At 54.6% G+C, this 17,120-nt stretch overlaps 2 protein-coding genes across 2 annotated transcripts in view; one reads left to right on the top strand and one right to left on the bottom strand.

The window, feature by feature from the left end:
- The window catches only part of CHLSN (cholesin), a 128,753-nt gene that overhangs the window by 33,693 nt on the left and 77,940 nt on the right, over positions 1-17,120 (top strand). The gene's annotated exons all lie outside the window — the stretch shown is intronic.
- On the bottom strand, positions 8,711-10,751 carry GPER1 (G protein-coupled estrogen receptor 1). The gene has a single exon (XM_028091853.2). It carries the CDS (start codon positions 10,463-10,465, stop codon positions 9,371-9,373), a length of 1,095 nt encoding a protein of 364 aa, XP_027947654.1. The 5' UTR covers positions 10,466-10,751; the 3' UTR covers positions 8,711-9,370.

The raw sequence follows: 17,120 nt of genomic DNA on the forward strand, positions 1-17,120 counted from the left end.
TGGACCATCTTCACCACTCTCGGTGCACAGTTTGGAGGCACCGAGCACATCTACGCCGCTGTGTAGCCGGCTCCCCGTCTGGCTCCAGAACGTTCCATCCCCACGCACGGAGACCCTGTCCCGGTGACGCACGGGCCCCTCCGTCTACCCTCTGTGTCCGTGAGTCTGACGACTCCGGGTCCTCGCACGAGGGAGTCCCCGTGCGTGTCCTTTCATCTTTGTGTTTGTCTCTTGATGCCAGCTGCCTCCCCCACCCCCATCCAGTCCGTCGGCAAGTCCTGGTGACTTCAGCATGTACCAGAGCCCGGCCACATCCTGGCTCAGGCCCTCACCCTTCCTGGTGCTCCTTACTTCCTCCCTCGAGGCTGCTCTGAGCGCTGCTGTCGGTCAGTAATTTCCAGTGGCAGAGTCCCACTCAGGTTCAGACCTGGGGGCCCTGCTCCCCTCTGCTGTCTTCCACACTGAGTAGATGTTCGGCATCCCATTGAGGAAACTCTCCTCTTTTCGTCTTCTCAAGTTTTTGTCATGAATTTTGTCTAGTGCTTTTTCTGCATCAGTTGTGATTTTTCCTCGGTGGCCTGTATACTGTGGCATGCGACACTTGAACGTTGAACCCGCCTTGTGTCCTCTGTGGTCCCAGTAGCTAGTGACATTTACGTGGTGCTGAATTCTGTTGCCGGGATTTTCAGGACTTTTGCATCTATATTCATGAGGAACACTGATTTGCAGGTTTTTTTGGTACTGTCTTTGATTATGAATCAGGGTATTTAGTGTCAGTTCTTTTTGTAATGTTTGGTTAACGTCAGCAGTGAAACTCTCTGGGCCTGGAGGGTTTCTTTTTCAGGGGCTTTTACATTGTGGATTGAGTTTCCTCCGTAGTTACAGTGCTCTTGAAATGATCTATTTCATATGACTTGGAGATTGTGGAAGTTTGTGCTTTTGGAATATTCGCTCTATTTCCTGTTTCTTTTTATAGTTTTATGTTCCCTGCAGATATTTTCAAGTTTGATGCTTGTTTCTCTAAGTGCGATAAGCAGTTGTTTTAGGCATCGCACATGGTCTTCCAGTGTGGAGCCCGTCTGCACCCGTGCGTCGGCCGCTGCTCTCACTGCATCCCCGGCCATCTTCCCGCACCTCCTGGTCACCGTGCTTCAGAAATCTTTCCGGGCGGTTCCGCCGCCTGGGATGGCCGTGTCCTCCCGGAAGCCTGTGTCGGCTCCTGCGGCGGGTCTGGGGTGCCGCTGACGAGCACCACCTCGACGCCTGCCCCAGTCTGGCTCCCCAGCCCCGCCACGCCACAGCGGCCGTCTCCTCTGTCCCCCTGTCACAGGGCAGCTGTGTGCTCCTTGGCACTGAGGGCATCTGGTCTCTAGCCTGCTGTACATACAGTGCACACACATGCGTGCACTTGCAGGGGGGGGACGAAGGTGATACGGGGGCTTGGGTCACTGGTGTGTCAGCTGGGGGTTCTAGCGCAGCCTCTTGTAGCCTCGGCTCACTGTGGGCCACATGGGGTGACGGGTGCCCTCAGGACATTGCAACTCCCCTCCCCTATTTCCTGCTTTCTTCTAGAAACTGGTCTGGGACCCCCCCCCCCCCAATGCCTTCAGATTTCCTGTGTTTTTAAGGTGTAGAAATGATGTATGTGGCCCGATCGAGCTGCATCCACTGTTATCAGGGACTGGTTGATGGGGCCACCTGGAGGAGTTGGGTGTTTTCCTGGGACCCGGTCTTTGAGCCTAGGGGACAGACTGCAGTCCCTCTGGGGCAGTTCTGTGCAGTGACTTCGTGGGCAAGAGCCTTCTGCCTTTTCACTCTTCAGAGGAACCGGGACTCTGAAGTGGCCTGCTCTGATTTTCTTCATTTGGGGGAATTTACATTTTTGAGTCCGTCCGCAAAGGGAAAAACTGTGTTGTTTGCTGAAGACTGAGTGTCCTGGGCAGGGCTGTGTCTCCGACGAGTGGTGTGCGCCTCCTTTCCTGCTGGCCGCAGGAGTTCGCTGTGACCCTCCTGGGAGAGCCTGGCCTCCTGGGCTGGGGGTGGGGGCGGGCGCTGAGCACTCACCCGTGCTCCAGGTGACCATTCAGAACCACACTGAGGTGCTGAGAGCCACCACTGGGGTCTTCCTTCCTCTGCGTAGCAAGTGCTTCCCGAGCCCTGTTCTCGTTGCTGTGGGGTCTCGTACAGCCCCCTCCTCCGGGAGCTCAGGTCCCAGGAGAAGGGGGGCCGGGAAGCAGAAGGTGGGCGAGCACATTAGGAGCTGTCCAGGCAGGGGCAGGAGGAGGGAAGAAGGCACAGGAACTTGTAAGGGACTTCCTGTCAGTAGATGTCCGCATTCAGCAGAACCAGCCCCCCCCCCCCCCCGGAGAGACTGGGGGACATGGCCTTTTCTGATACTAACTGGCATCTTTCCAGGACTTCCTACAGCTGATTTCTTGTGATAAGTTTTAGATTGATTCCACCCTGGGATAAAGGCCTAGAATTATGGTCAGGTTTGATGCACTTTTGTTTTGTGTTTCTTTGGCTTTTAAAACCTTTGTTCCCAGATGAGAACCCCCACCCACTGGACAATGGCAAAAACCAGATTAACTCACAGCTGCCCACACTTTTCTGCCGACACAGAACTAACTGGGTGTGGAGGCGAGGCCTGAGGCCGTGCACACGCTCACTGGTCTGGACCGTTCATCTGGGAGGGTGGGAGCCTTGGATGGGGCTGCGCCAGGCCTCGTGTTCCTGGAAGTGGGTACTGCGTCTTTCCCTGCCTTGGCAGGTCCCCCTGTGGCTGTCCCGCTGTCTTGGACAGGGCCACCCTACTTATCTGGGACTGTTCTATCTTTGGCAAGGGCTTGCTGACTGATGGTGGCTGCACTGTCCTGTAGGTTGTCCTGTGGATAGAATGGGGTGTGGGTAGGGCACTCGGGAGGGTGGGAGGGAGGGAGAGGCTGGGACCTGGTGGGCATTTTACCCATGACACCACCCTCCTCCCTCCTTCCCTTCCAGTTTCTGGCGATTGCTGGGCGGCTGACTCCCGACCCACCAGAAACTGGGAAGGTGGAGTGCTCACCGATCAGATCCGCAGCAGGCTTCGGCCTCAGTGATGAGTCGTGTGAGAAGCGCAGGCTTCTCTTCCCTGGCTCAGGTGATGAGCACGGGTGCAGAGATGGACCTCAGTGCTCAGACAGCTCACCTGACCTGAGAGGAGAGCCAGGGACATGACGAGTGTCATGTACCTTGAGCCTCCGCGTGCCCAGGAGGGGCTCTGTCCCAAACAGAAGGTGCATAGTGCAGGCGTGGGTAAGAATAGGTCCGGCAAGGAAGCCTCTGTTTGCTTGGGTTCTGAGCAGCTGGCCCCGTGAAGGTGCCCCAGCACAGTACGCAGCAGAGAGATGGCTGTTGATGGCTGGCTGCTTCCTTTCTGAGCTGGGGGCCGGAGAGTCAGCCTCGGAGACTGGCGCCCTTGGGCTGCTGGTCCTGCCTGACCGGCCTGGCCACTCCTGTCAGCGCTTCGTAAATTCAGGCTTACTTCTTCTTTTTTTTTTTTTTTAAATGATTTATTTATTTATTTGCGAGAGAGAGAGAAAGAGGGAGCACGAACAGGGGGAGAGACAGAGGGAGAAGCAGGCTCCCCACTGAGCAGGGAGTCCTACGTGGGGCTCGATCCCAGGACCCTGGGTTCATGACCTGAGCTGAAGGCAGATGCCTAACCGACTGAGCCACTGAGGCGCCCCTTCAGCTTTACTTCTTATTCAAGTTCTGTTGGTCTGTTTTTAATTTGCCAGCATATCAGAAGACACCCAAAATGCTCAGTTTCCCACCATGGAAAAGAAAGTAAAGCCTGAACTATGCGGCAGTGTGCAAGGAGAGAGAGTGTTCGTTAGGAGAAGGCAGCTTCTGGGACCCTGGGCGGATCAGCCTTCCCATTGGCAGGTGTTCCTGGCACCCGTGAAGCGCCTGGCGGGTAGAGGGAAGAGTGCCGGCAGACCCCGCACTGCCTCGGCGGGCACCGAGTGGTTTTACAGGCACGAGCACGCGGCCGAGCAGGGAAGAAGCGCTGTGGGAACACGTGACCAGGTGGCGTGGTGGGTTTGTTTTTAAACAGCAGCTTTTTCTGAGATGTAATTTATGTAATGCAAATTCACCCTTTTAAAGTGTGTACTTAGTGGTTTTCAGTGTATTCACAGAGTTATTTGACTGTTACCACGATCTAATTTTAGAATATTTTCTTCGCCCCCAGGAGAAACCTGGTCCCCGTTAGCGTCCCTCCCCATTCCCCCGGCCCCTGCGCCCCCGCCTGCTTTCTGTCGCTGCGGATGGGCCTGCTGAACAGAGTCACAGGCCACGTGGCCCTTCACGTCTGGCTTCTTTCTCTGAGCCTCAGGCCTTCAGGGTTCGTCCACGCTGCGACAAGTGTCTGTGCTTCATTCCCTTATGTGACCAAATAGGATCCCATTGTGTGGCCAGACCATCATCTGTTGGTGGCCAGAACATCAGCTGTTGGTGGACCTTTGAGTTGTTTTTACCTCTTGGCCATTGGGAATGGTGCTGCTGTGAGTAATCATGTACAAGTTTTTGTTTGAACACCTGTTTCAGTTCTTTTGGGTCTGTACCCCGGCCTGGAATGGACATTCCGCACCTTTTGTCCCGTTTGCTTTGACATTTGTGTGCATGCTTGTCCTCGGTCGGCGTCTTTCTGTGGATATCCCCCAGCCATGAATACTGAATTGTGTGTTTTCTTAGAAGAAGAGAATTATCTCATGTACCACGGGACCGTTCTCAGCACCAAGCAATTCCTCCTGTCCCTTGGCCCCATAGCAATACCCTTGCACCATTCCCTTGCAGAACGTCCTGTTGAGGGTCACATGCTGCCTTGAGTTGCTTTATCTCTTTACCCTCTCTTAGTTTGGCACACTCCCTCTGCCCTTCTTTGTCTCTTTGACGTGACGTTTTGGATCATTACCCCATCCGCATTTTGGATTTTCTGATACTTCCTCCTGTCCAGGTTGAGGTCACAGTCCCAGATAGGACATGGAGACGTCGTGCACTATTTAGGTCCACATCTGGACCGCCTTTGCCCGTTGGGTTCCCCGTCGGCTCTCCACAAAGGGCCGTCCCATCTCTGCTGTGTGGTGCCTGTCTCCCCGACACAGAAGCAGCTGGACGGGACGCGCGAAGCCTCTCCAGATGTCCTGCTCCATCAGGTGTCCTGGGTTTAGCCTGCGTTCGGAATTCTCGCCTGTCCCGGGCTTTGCTGAGACTGCTACAGTAGCCTCCCCCATCACCAACCCGTGGGAGCCCTGTGCTCTCAGGCATGCAAGGCTCACTCGCTGTGCGTGACTGTACTGTGTTTGTTTATTTCAGCATTCGTTTCATTTACGTTATGTTTACTTGTATTCATTCCTGGAGCGGACACATGGATTCTTACCTGTCAGTAGTCTGTGACTGTCTTGATGCTCAAAGTGCCCTGAGTTTGGCTAGTGGGGTCCCTTCAGGTAGGTCCCCGTGTCATTTTAATGTGACTCTTGTTCTCTTGAAGCTTTTCTTCCTTCTGGCAGAACACCACGTGCCAGGGCTCACCTTGTACTCCTGCCCTGCCTTAATTGGCCATTTCTCTGAGGAGCCTGGTTTCTTCTCAGGAGGATGGCCTGGGTGCCGCTGGGCCCACAGCCGCTCAGGCCCTTCCTGGCCCCTTTGAGCAGATGGAGCTAGAGAACATAAGATCACGCATGTGCACACACCATGCACGCATGCGTGTGCCGTGCGCATGGGCACGTACACGGCCCGTGTGCCGTCCTGCACATATTCTTAGTTTAGAGATCTCGGGGTTCTCTGGACACCCCCAATTCCATCAACCCTGGGGCCTTCCCTCCCTTCCCTTCCCCCTTCCACATTGCATCTCCTGCCGTCCACTTGAGAACAACTGGGTTCATTACGTGCATGCTCCATTCAGAATGCACGTAAAAGTTTCAGGACTGCTTCACCCGTACCACCTCGAAAGACGAGAGGGCACATTCCAGTGAGGTTGTAATGACCCAAATGCTTCCGCCCCTCCCAGGGGGATGCGGGGTCTGGGAAGTGTCACCCTCATAATCAAGAGTTAATTGCTAAGCACAAAGAAAATTATTCAGTCCTATTTGGTGCTAGCACCAGTGGGTTTTGGGTGCTTACAGCTCCATACTTTTGAGCTCTTGGTGGGGTTACAGAGCATCGGTGGCTGGGAGAGCCAGGTTACCAGGAAACAGCAAGGCAACCAAATGCTTTGATTTTATCTTGTGACGTTCCTGACAAAATAATTAAATCAGCCTCTACTCTCAGGCAGATGCTTCTGAGAATGGCCTGCGTTTGAATGGGCTAGGCAGCCTGCACACACAGCCTCCGTCATCTCTGACACGGGCTCTAGGGTCTCGGGCTCAGAAAAGACTCCAGAGGCCACCTGTCCAGCCAGGGGTAAGAATTCCTTTCTGTTGAGTCAGGATCTCTACCTTGCACTTGCCCTTCTAGTGACCGTCCAGTGGACTCTCTGGGGGAGTTCTGCCGGTTTACACATCAGGAGATGGGCTTTGAAAGGTTAGAGGTAGGAGCTGTGTCCGGCCCTGTCGGACATGTGCCCCGGACAAGCACCAGCTGTGACAGACCTGGTGGTGAGCCATTCAGGAGCAGGAAATGGCTGATGAGCGCAGGGCCGGCCTTTTCCAGCTCTCACAGCCATGTCCGCCATGTGGATGGCAGCCCATGTGGAGGGCTGCCTGGGGATAGGAGGTCCCTGCCCTTGACCGATGCTTTGGGGCTTTGGTCAGGCACAGTTCCTGCCCAGACATCTTTGGAGGGGCTCTCCGTTCCACTCCTTCCTGCCCAGAATGTCCCGTCTGGTGCACCTTTCGGAAAGGATTGAGCCTGTGACCCTGATTGACCTCTTGATCCCCGAGTGCTGTAGAGGAAGGGACGTGGGCTTTGGAGACATAGGCTGTGGGTCAGTTCCTGGCTACATTATTACCATTCAAGATTTCAAGCAGTTCAGGACTCTGAGTAATGGGGGCAGTGTGTGTCTCATGGGTTTATTGGAAGAATCAGAGAGCAGGCCTGATCCCTGATGTGCTGTCTGCCTCCCCACTCTTTCTCAAGAGCTACAGCTAAACAGCCTGGGTCTCCAGGCTCTGTGTAGTCTTCAAACACCTCCCTGCCACTGCTTTTCACACTGGGAATGGTGCATGTGTTTGATGAACCCTTGCACACAGTCAGATGCTCGCGGCTGGGGCGCCAGTCTGTGCATCCGCTCTGCAACTTGGAGTTGTCAGCCCTGAAGTCAAAGGGGGGACTTGGTAAGGAGCAGGTTTGCAGGCCGGGTCCTTGGGCGTGGCCATCTGCTCTGACCAGGCCCTGGGCTGGGGCAGAGCCCATCCTGAGAAGCTGTTCCACGGGGGACTCAGAGGATGTGTGAGGGAAGGCATCTTAGAACCTCTCCCGGCTTTTATAGGACGAGGTGCATCAATGCGGTGTCTGTACCCCGTGTAGACTCGTGACTTTTGGAGGTTCTGGGGAGGCAGAGGGTGGAAGGAGGACTCTTCCTTGAGAGTTGCTCCCCTCACCTTGGCTGCAGGGGCGTGTCCTGTGACAGCGCCGCGGGCAAGCTCATGCGGCCACCCTGTAGCGGTATCCCCCACACCAGAGCTCCTAGTGCAGGAGAACCGTCCTCGGCAGTCAGTTGGTTTTCCGGTCCTGCAACGGGGATATTTATTTGGAAAGTGAGTTTGAGGTGGGACTTGGGTGCTGGAGATGGCATTTATGTAAGGTCGCAGTTGGTCGACACAAATATTTACTTGGGACAGACACTCTCTTTCTTGAAGATTTGCACCCATAAAAACCACTGAAACTTCAAGTGGCTCATTTCCCTATCACGTAAACATTGTCTCGCCTCTCCCACAGGAAGCCCTGCCTGTGTGAAAATCCTTGAGGGCCCCCTCTTCTGGGGAGGTGGGCCCCCTGAGTGGAGTGTATGGGGCAGGAGGAGTGGGGTTCACTTTGATCCCGCCTCAGCCCACATTGGAGGCCAGGGCTCCCCAGCCTCAGCCCACATTGGAGGCTTGTACCCCCAGCCCCAGCCCACACTGGAGGGCAGGACCCCCAGCTCCTGTGCATTAGAGGAGAGGGACCCCCAGTGGGCCTCTCTTGGAGGACAGAAGCCCCTCTGCCCCCAGCTGCCTCACGAGCACTCTGAGCTACACCATGCCTGCTGCTGATAGTACAGAGCCTTCCGGAAGAACCAGGGCCTGTGGTGCATCAGAGTCAGACATCTTGGAGATGCCAGGTGCGTGCCGGTGGCTGGGTTTAGATGTTGGTCCTGTGAGGGAGCTCTGGCTGGGTCCTGAGCTTAGTGACGCCAGGGACGGGGATTTCCTTGTGAGGAAAGACTGGTTCTGCTGCCGAGGCCTAAGGACCCCATCCTGCTGCCCTCCTACCCCGCAGTGAACAACTCAAGAGAATTGAGAATCAGGATGTGACTATGTTTTATTGAGAAAGGCTGGACGTTCCTAGCAATCACTAGTTTTTCTTTTGTACATTTTAAGGAGATCTGTATACATTGCCGTCATCTTCGTCCCCACTGTTACTCTCAGAGGCTAACTTTCTCCCATACACGCTGGCTCCCCAGCCTGTACCCCCATGGGCTCCTTCCCTGGTGGTGTAGGTGCAGAGGCACCCGCAAACAGGTAGCACTGGGCCGGCGACTCGGACAGCAGGGGGTCTCTGGTTGCAGAAGAGCCTTCCTGCTGAGGCAGCCCGAGTGCTCAGGGTCACGCAGTTGCTGTCGGCGAGGGGCCACTCTGGGGGGTGTGCCTGGGAGAAGCGCTCCTCCGTTCCCCTCTAACTCAAGTGCACTTGTTAGTACTCATAATAAACTGTAGGCCACAGACGTGGGGGATGGACCGTAGTATCCAGTTCAGATCTGCTGAGTGTGTTCTGTCTCCCAAGGATGGCAGATTTATGGCAGATTGACCTTGAAACTAAGGTCTTGCCTCCAAAATGTCTCCTTCGTTTTTCTTTCATTGGCCAACATGAGAAATGTCCTTTGCTGTGGGACACAGTGTGTGCAGAGTGGCCCCCATGCCCTGCACCTGTTCACGCCAGCCCCATGCCCCGCAGCCGTGATGTGGGTGGGGAGCCCCAGTGCTGTGTGCTCGGCCCAAAGTCAGGGTGGCTTGGAGTGTGGGCTCCTGAGAGCCCACGTGTGCCCACAGCTAGGGCACAGGCGGGCTGGCAAGTTCTGACTAGGCTCAGGGCACGGTGTGGCCCAGCCCTTCCTCCTGCCTTGCCCTTCCTCCTGCCTTGCCCTGGGGCGACACAGTGTTGGGCCTGTGCTGACACCGCTCAGCCGCCTCTATACAGCGCTGCTGAACTTTACATCCGACGGCTCGGTGCTGTCTGGAATGACTGCCTTCAGGGCAGCATGGCAGAAGCGGTTCAGAGCTGACATGTTGGTTTTCTGCTCAATGTACAGCCTCAGTTTGTCCCGAAAAGTCTCCCCCAGAAAGCTGTAGATGAGGGGGTTCAGACAGCTGTTGGAGAAAGCTGCCAGGTTGACGATGTGGCCAGTTAGCGGGTAGGCGTGGCGGAAAGACTGTGTACAGGGAGCGGCTCCTGGCTGTGTGCGCTGCAGGAGGTGGACGCTGATGAAGACGTTCTCTGGTAGCCAGCAGATGAAGAACACGAGGACCACTGCGAAGATCATGCGGAGGGCTTTCTGCCTTCTCGGGCGCAGGCCTCGGTGTTTGTGAGCTTTGATGAGCACCCGGACGATGAGTGAGTAGCACAGGCCGATGATGGCGAAGGGGATGATGAAACCCAAGGTGACTTCCAGCCACTGGATCTCCTTGACATCTGCAAAGCAGAAGCAGACCTCCTCCGTGTGCTGCAGGTGCACCGCGGTGAAGGGCACCAGCGTGGCAGAGACAGAGGCCATCCAGATGAGGCCGCAGCTCAGCCTGGCGTGGTGCTTGGTGCGGAACAGGCTGGAGCGCATGGCCTTGGCCAGGGCGATGTACCGGTCAAAGCTCATCCACGTGAGGAAGAAGATGCTGCTGTACATGTTGATCTGGAGGAAGAGGGACATGAAGGTGCACAGCACAGTGATGTCGTAGTACTGCTCGTCCAGGTTGAACACCTCAATCAGGGAGTCGGCCACCAGGATGAGGTCAGCCGCCGCCAGGTTGATAAAGTACAAGTCCGGGATTGTCATCTTTTCCCGGAAGCTGATGTTCACCACCAGTATCAGGATGTTCCCCACGAAGCCGATGGGGAAGAGGAAGATGGTGTACAGGCAGGAGAGGAAAAGCCCAATCACATACTGCTGGTGCTCGGAGAGCTCTCCCGTCTGGTTCGCCAGGACGGTGCCAGTGAGTGCGCTGGACAGGTTGAGCTCTGGGGAGGTGCTGTTGGAGGCGCCGGGTTGCGTCTCCATGCCAAAGACGTCCATATCCCCAGATGCACAGCTTTCACGGTTTGCCGCACGGCTCACAGAAATCCAACTTAAACGATAAATCCATCTCTAGAAAGAAAGGCGATGCTCTTTGAAGTGAGCCAGATGTTTGTAAGAGCAGAACTCATCACAGGCACCACCAGAAGCAGTGTGGGTCTGTTTTGCAGAAAGCTGAGCAAATGGAGAAGGTTATCCATGTCCGCGCCGTGAGTGACTCCTTTTCTGGGCGTCTGCTGGGCGCCCTGTCTGGGCGTCTGCCAGGCGTCTGCTGGGCGTCGACTACTGTGTTCAGTGCCCACCGGCTGGCACTCACTACCTGCGCACCTGAGAGAAGCATACAGAACAGGAGTAAGTCTTTGGTTCAAGTCTTTACGGCTTTCTGATGGCTTTCTGATGAGGACGGTCTCTGCAGCAGATGGCCACAGGGTGACGGCAGGCACATGCGTGTGAAGGGAAGGCTGGGACTTGAGGTCCTTAGTGTCTTGGAGAGATGGTTGTCACTGAGCTGAGGAAGAAGAATTAAGTATAGAAAATGCCCCATTTTCTGTCCCCAGGGCTCCCGGGCCGCTCAGTCTGACTGGAGCCTGGACCGTGAGTCATCCTAATGCGCGGTGGACGCCTATTTTTTAAAATAGTTGAATAGCAGGCTTATGAAGGAACATGGCTGTTGGGTATGGAAATCTCAGGAAAAGTACTATTTGCCAGCAGAGGAAATAAAATTTATTTCAGCAGCTGTTGGAAAGAGAACTAAGATGGGAAGGGAAAAACCCAGCTTCTATGAAGATAGTGGACCCAGAATGCTTCGTGGAAACTGGAGCACAATCTCTTACAATAAAACAGATAAAAGAAATCTAGTTTGTTTTTCGGTTTTGTTTTTTTGCTAACCTAAGCTTGGGTGCCCCAAATGAAACTTTTTTCATGATATGAAATGAAAGAGAAAAAAATCATAAAAATGGTACTTGCTTTAGTAAATATTTATCCAACGTTTTCATAAATTATTGTAAAATCTAATATATTTTTGTAATGTTTGTAACCTAGAAGCTGGGGGGGAAAAAAAAGCCTGAGCAAAGCCCTTTAGACCTTTGCTGCTGACAGGTCTAGCCTACGGAGCCGTCCACCACGCCTGGCTCATCCGCAGTCTTGACAGGCGAGTCAGCTAGGGTTCACTGGGCAGCCGCGGTGGTATTTGGGCCGTCACAGCTGGGGAGGGGTGCCCTTGCCTCGAGGGGGGCCCCGCCACAGAGGATGAGAGAGACCCCAAGGAAGCCGACCTGGCACATTAAAATGGACTTGAATTGTTTTTCTGTTGAGAGTTCTTGTTTTACCCTGTGAGATCATTAGGAGTCATTTTTGAAGTGTTGCCAAACCAGCCTAGACATTTATTGAACCACTGCTTGAAAATACTGCTTAAAAAAAAAAAAAGGGCAGAAAAGCAAAAAAACATAAATCACAGCCTTAGGGTCAGTTATTATTTAAAAAGTATTCAGTAAGCTTTGCTTAGCTGGTGTTGATAAGTTTATTAGTTATTTTGCATTTTTTTCTTTAGTGGATAATACCAGTTTGAACCACATAAATGACATTGTTCCCAGATAACTCTCTGTAATGTTTAAAGCCTCTGTTTTTAAATTTCTTTGTAAAAAGTGCCGTGGGTGCTTGTTTTGCTCTCTAAATGTGGAAACTTGGGGCCGTTTTCGATGCTTCCAGAGGAGGGCTTGAAGGTGAGGGAGCCCACCGTGCACACTCGTCCTGTTCCTATGTTTGTCAAGATAGGCCGTGTGGGAAGAGTTTCAAAGCGAGTCCTGCACTTCTTTCCCACGTACATGAGTCTTTCTTTTGATCCTTGGCAAATACTGTTATTTCATAGCGGCCTAGAACCAACACAGGAAGTAGGGTGCATTTCCTACCGCCACAGCACCCTCCTGAGTGTTGACCATGAATTTATAAAGATGAGCATGAAACAGTTTGGTATCATTTTGTTTCGCGTTTCCACTGCTTGTCTAGTTCTAGAAAACTAAAACCACATTTGTCAAATCTACTGGGTGTGTATCTTTGTGAAGGAATACTAATCCGCCCAGACGTGTGGCTTGGGCGAGCGTTTTCATTGAGTGACTGAAGAGCGGTACTGTAGACAGAGCCGTCTCGTTGTCCTAATGTGAGACAGCCCCTTGCTTGAGCGGAATACGACAGAATACTGGATATTATTCTCGGCGTGCCTCACAGAAAGAACCTTTGTGCATAAGCCTCCCCGACTACAGTCACTCTGACATTGTTAGAGCCATGTCTGGGTTCTTATGTGGAGGAGGGGGTCTGTAGCCTCAACGCCCCTCTCACCAGAGCGTGGCCTGTGTATCCACATCTGCATCCAGCTGTAAGCATAACATGTGGCACCTTACCCGAGACCACTGAGCCAGGTCTGCCTGGCGGTCCCCATCGCCCCCAATGCAGAACCAGGAACCCAGGACGGAGACTCACCTGCACCGCAGCCAGCCACCCCAACTTGGGCCGGTTCTGAGCAGACCCTTCCCCCGTCCCTTGGAAGGCTTGTCAGCCAGCCTCAGCAAACGTGCTCATGGCAGGCTGGAGGCGTAGCTGCAACTCTCCCTCAGGTGGTGGGGATTCTGGACTTGGTTCCACCCGTCGAAGAATGCCGGAGCGGTGGTCCTGGGAAGGGAGGCCTGGTGCACGAGGCTGACCTGCCAGAATGCTGGTCATTGCTCCGGACACCGGGGCACTGCAGGCTTTATAGGCTTCCCAGGGCCGCCCATTGTGCTCTGCACCGCTGGACGGCCTCCTGAGAAGGCCGGCATTAACCATTTTTTTGCTGGCCTTTTTTCTCCCACACTGTGGCAATGAGCTCGGTCCCACTACACATTTTTATGGAAGTTTCCAGATTTAACTGCTTTTCTTCACCCCACTGATACAATTTTTTTTAAGTGTGAAAGCATTGGAAGTAGGTCTTGTGTACCTTTCAGATGATGACCCGTCATCATTTGTTGGAACTGAAATGGTCTTGCTTGTTTTTAAAACTAAGCACTAGATTTCCTAAGCCTAGAGAGTACTGTACTAATTATACTTAGAGAATTTAACCTAGAACTTTCACAAAAGCATTTCCAGAAAGAAATTTAAACCCCAGAAATAGCAGGTATCTGGGGCAAGTCCATTAGGAATCAGAGTTTTTTTTTCTGCTCTCAGTGTTAGTCGGGTCTCAGCGCGCCCCTTCCCTTTGCTCCTGAAACCGCCTGCGTGCACCTGTCCAGCAGGAGTTGGTGACCAACCCGAGAGGCCCCCTCCTCCTCCCTGCCACGGCCGCGACTCTTGTGTGGTCGGGGTGAACTTAGTCCCAGTCCCAGGGACCCCCAGTGCCTGACCGTCCTGCAGGCAGCTGCTGTCTCCTGCCCCACCGGCCGGGGCTTGGGATTCACCATCGCCTGGGAGAAAGGCCGGCAGAGTCGCACCAGGGTCCAGGTGCCTGCACATCAGGTCTGTAAGGTCTGCAGGACCTGCCGTGCTCTGGCTGCTTGCGCCACGTGCGGTGTTCCTGGACATCACCACATTTTAATGGGTCTCATACCTTCCTCTTGGTGACTTTTTGAAGCTGTGAGATTGAACTGAGCATGATCCTTTGGATTCCTGAGTGTGAATAAAGCAGATGGCCGCTGCGTTGGCAGCATGGGGGCCAGCATGTTCCCCCCTCAGAGGACAGAGGCTGGTTCCCGGCTGGGAGTGGAGGCATCTGGTCGGACGAGGGCGCATCGGGCGCGGGGTGCTCCTCCGGTTATGGGTACTGCAGGTGGCCAGTGTGGTCCCTGCAAGCTTTCTGTTTTGTCAGGAGCCTGTGAGCTTGAAGGTATTCTGGAGGGTAATAATCTAACATCTTTCAGATTCGTGTTTTATACACATATTTTTCAACAGAAAATACTATGTTAAATTTTTTGTGGAAAAATACTAGCATCAGTGTTCTTTCCAGCTTTGGAATCCAGATATAATTCTAAACTGTTAGCTTCTTCAAGTTCTGAATGACATGGTAACGTGAACAAGGCCCTAACAATGCCCGAGGACACCATTTTGAAAGAAGTGAGTCATGAGAAAGTACAACTTCCTCTTGTGTTAAAAAAAATAAATAAAAATCCGAACCTTGAAATAGCCAAGACATGCCACGTAAAAATAGCCTCTGCCTACTCGCCCCGGCCCGTGGCTGCAGCCCCTGTGGTCCTGGAGGCTGAGGAGCTTCCAGCGGCTTCCGACGCGCCACCCCTGCGTCTCCCGCTGAGGTGGCTCCGGGACGGGCGGCCCTGCGGCTGGCGGGCTGATGTTGTGCAGAAGGTGTGGCATCGGCTGCTGAGGGCTACCAGGTGTTGGCACTGGGTGGCTAGTAACCTGTCAGCCCTCACACGACTGGCTCGCGTAAGGCACAGGACCCCGCTGGTAGGGATTTCAGTCCATGAACCCGAGCCCGGGTTGCAGATGTCTCTGTCAAGCATAAAGACCTCCTGTAAAGTTTAAAATCCACCCTTCAGTGAGCGTTTACTCACGCTAGGCTCTGCTACGCGCATTATATCCGCTGGCTCACGCCACCCTCACTGAGTGCTCTGGCATGTCGGGGCTGGTCCTATCCTGCCACACGGGTGAGAAGCCTGAGCTCGGGGCATTTGCCCCAGGCCTCGGTCTGGCTGACTCTGGCCCACGGTCCTTGTCATCACACTGAGCGCTTCCCACGTGGCCAGTCCCCTTGTAACAAGGTTGTCTCCATGCTGAATTTGGACTTTATAGATTTTTGTCCATCCCCAGAATCGGATGGCGGGGAAACTTCCGAGGGAATCCAGTCTGATTGGCGTTTAGTTAAATTTGCAAATGGAGTCCGATAATGGGTAACGCGTAGAGAGCAGACATGCGGTAAAGCCAGGAGGTCTGCCTGAACGAGGGGCCCCCCCAAACCCTCACCCTCATTCCCAGCTGCTCCAGCCCTGGTGCTGCCTGCATGTCACTGTTGAACCTCCCTGTGTCCCCCGTCCCTGCCACCCCTGCTCTTCTGTAGCAAAGAATTGTCCCCCTGCCTGTGGAGGGGCCCCTGTGGTGAGACACTGTGCCCCAGCGGGAGCCAGCCCGGTTTCTGAACCGCCAGGTTCCATTTTCTCCCTCTGCAGTCGGCTGCCCCGGGGCCCTCGGTAGAGTGGGGGCACGTGGGCTTCTGGTGCTTGTGGAGCTACGTGATGCCCGTAGAGCAGCTACAGGTCACCTGGCGTCTCTGCCGTTCTTGTCCCACTGTGTGGGCACCACCCTTCACCAGGACGGCCTGGTTAACAAGACGTGGGCCAAGTCCCAGGCAGCTGGGCTCCTGTGTCCTTCGGGTGCATCGCAGGGAGAGAGCATATTGGTCCCAGTGTTGTAGGCTCACGATTGAGGCCCCGAGTGATGTCGGTGCCACGCTTTGGAGTCCACCTGGCCTATGTGGTGCTTATGGGAGGGGAAGCTCACGGGCACCACGGTGCTCCCACACTTGAGAGGCAACACCGCACACAGCATTTCGTGCCTTGTCTCTGATTATCCCGAGTGGGGGGAAGCAGAGAGCCCCTGCCCCTGTGTTCTTTACAAAGCACTCTGTAGGCTTCATGCTCACACCCACCCTGAGTATCCAGGCCAGCACCACCTGCTATGAAGACAGAGGCCAGGGCCCAGAGAGGGGACGGGACCGTGCTTACCTTGGGGAAGCGTGTGTGATGGGCGTCCTGCATCCTCTTTGTTGGCTGCAGGCTGGCCTAAGGAGGTGTGTGCTGTTAGGGAATACTGTAGGCCCCCCAGTGGGTAGCCGTTGGCCGGGGCCAAGTATCAGAACTTCTAATTCTGAGTGTGTGTGTGTGTGTGTGTGTGTGTGTGTGTGTGTGTGTGTGTGGCCCGGGAAGCCAGCTTGGGGAGTGGAGGGGCGACCACCAGGCAGTTCCTTCCACGTGAGCTCTGCAGATCCAGCCCGGAGCCTGTGCGGGCAGGAGTGGACGTGCCAGCGCTGTCCTCTCCTCCTCTCTGGGGCTGTGGGTCAGACCCGAGCTGCAGTCCCGTGTGTGTGCAGACCCGTAGTGTGCCAAACAGCCACCGTCTACACTGTCTGAGGCTGTTACCTAGAGAAAAACGGACGGGCCTTCTGCAGACCCACCATCCGGCCTCTTCTGTCACGGGAAGGGGATGGTGAGTGTTCAGGTGCTCTCAGGCATCAGATGCACCTTCACAGCCACTCAGCCTGGGGGTATTTTATGACACCATAAAAGAGCCGTCCCCGTGGTTTCGCGCATGTTGACTTTCTGGGCAGCTGGGCTCCTCTCAGCCGTCGCCTGGAGCTTTCTGGACGTTTCCTCTCATTCTCTGAGAGTGATGTGCCAGTTGCACCCAGAACGTGGTGCGTGTGGCCCGCAGAAGCGCGGGCGGATGGCGCACACCAGGCTCTGCCCCGGGGAGGGCTGTTTGCGGGTGGCATGTTCTAGAATGCCAGGCTGGAGGTCTGGGTCCTTGGGGAGAGGCTGGGGCCACAGGAAGTGGCTTCCCCTCACCCTCCACCCCCCCCGTTCTGAGCCATCTTTTTCAAATCAAGGTTTCGTGGGCACCTCCCACGCTGGAAAACCACAGCTCTGCGTGTTTTCTTACTTCTCTGTGGCTCTTGACC

This window comes from Eumetopias jubatus, unplaced genomic scaffold, assembly GCF_037043125.1.
Source record: "Eumetopias jubatus isolate StellerSeaLion01/CBP00866 unplaced genomic scaffold, mEumJub1_p1.0 scaffold_12, whole genome shotgun sequence".
Taxonomy (NCBI): domain Eukaryota; kingdom Metazoa; phylum Chordata; class Mammalia; order Carnivora; family Otariidae; genus Eumetopias; species Eumetopias jubatus.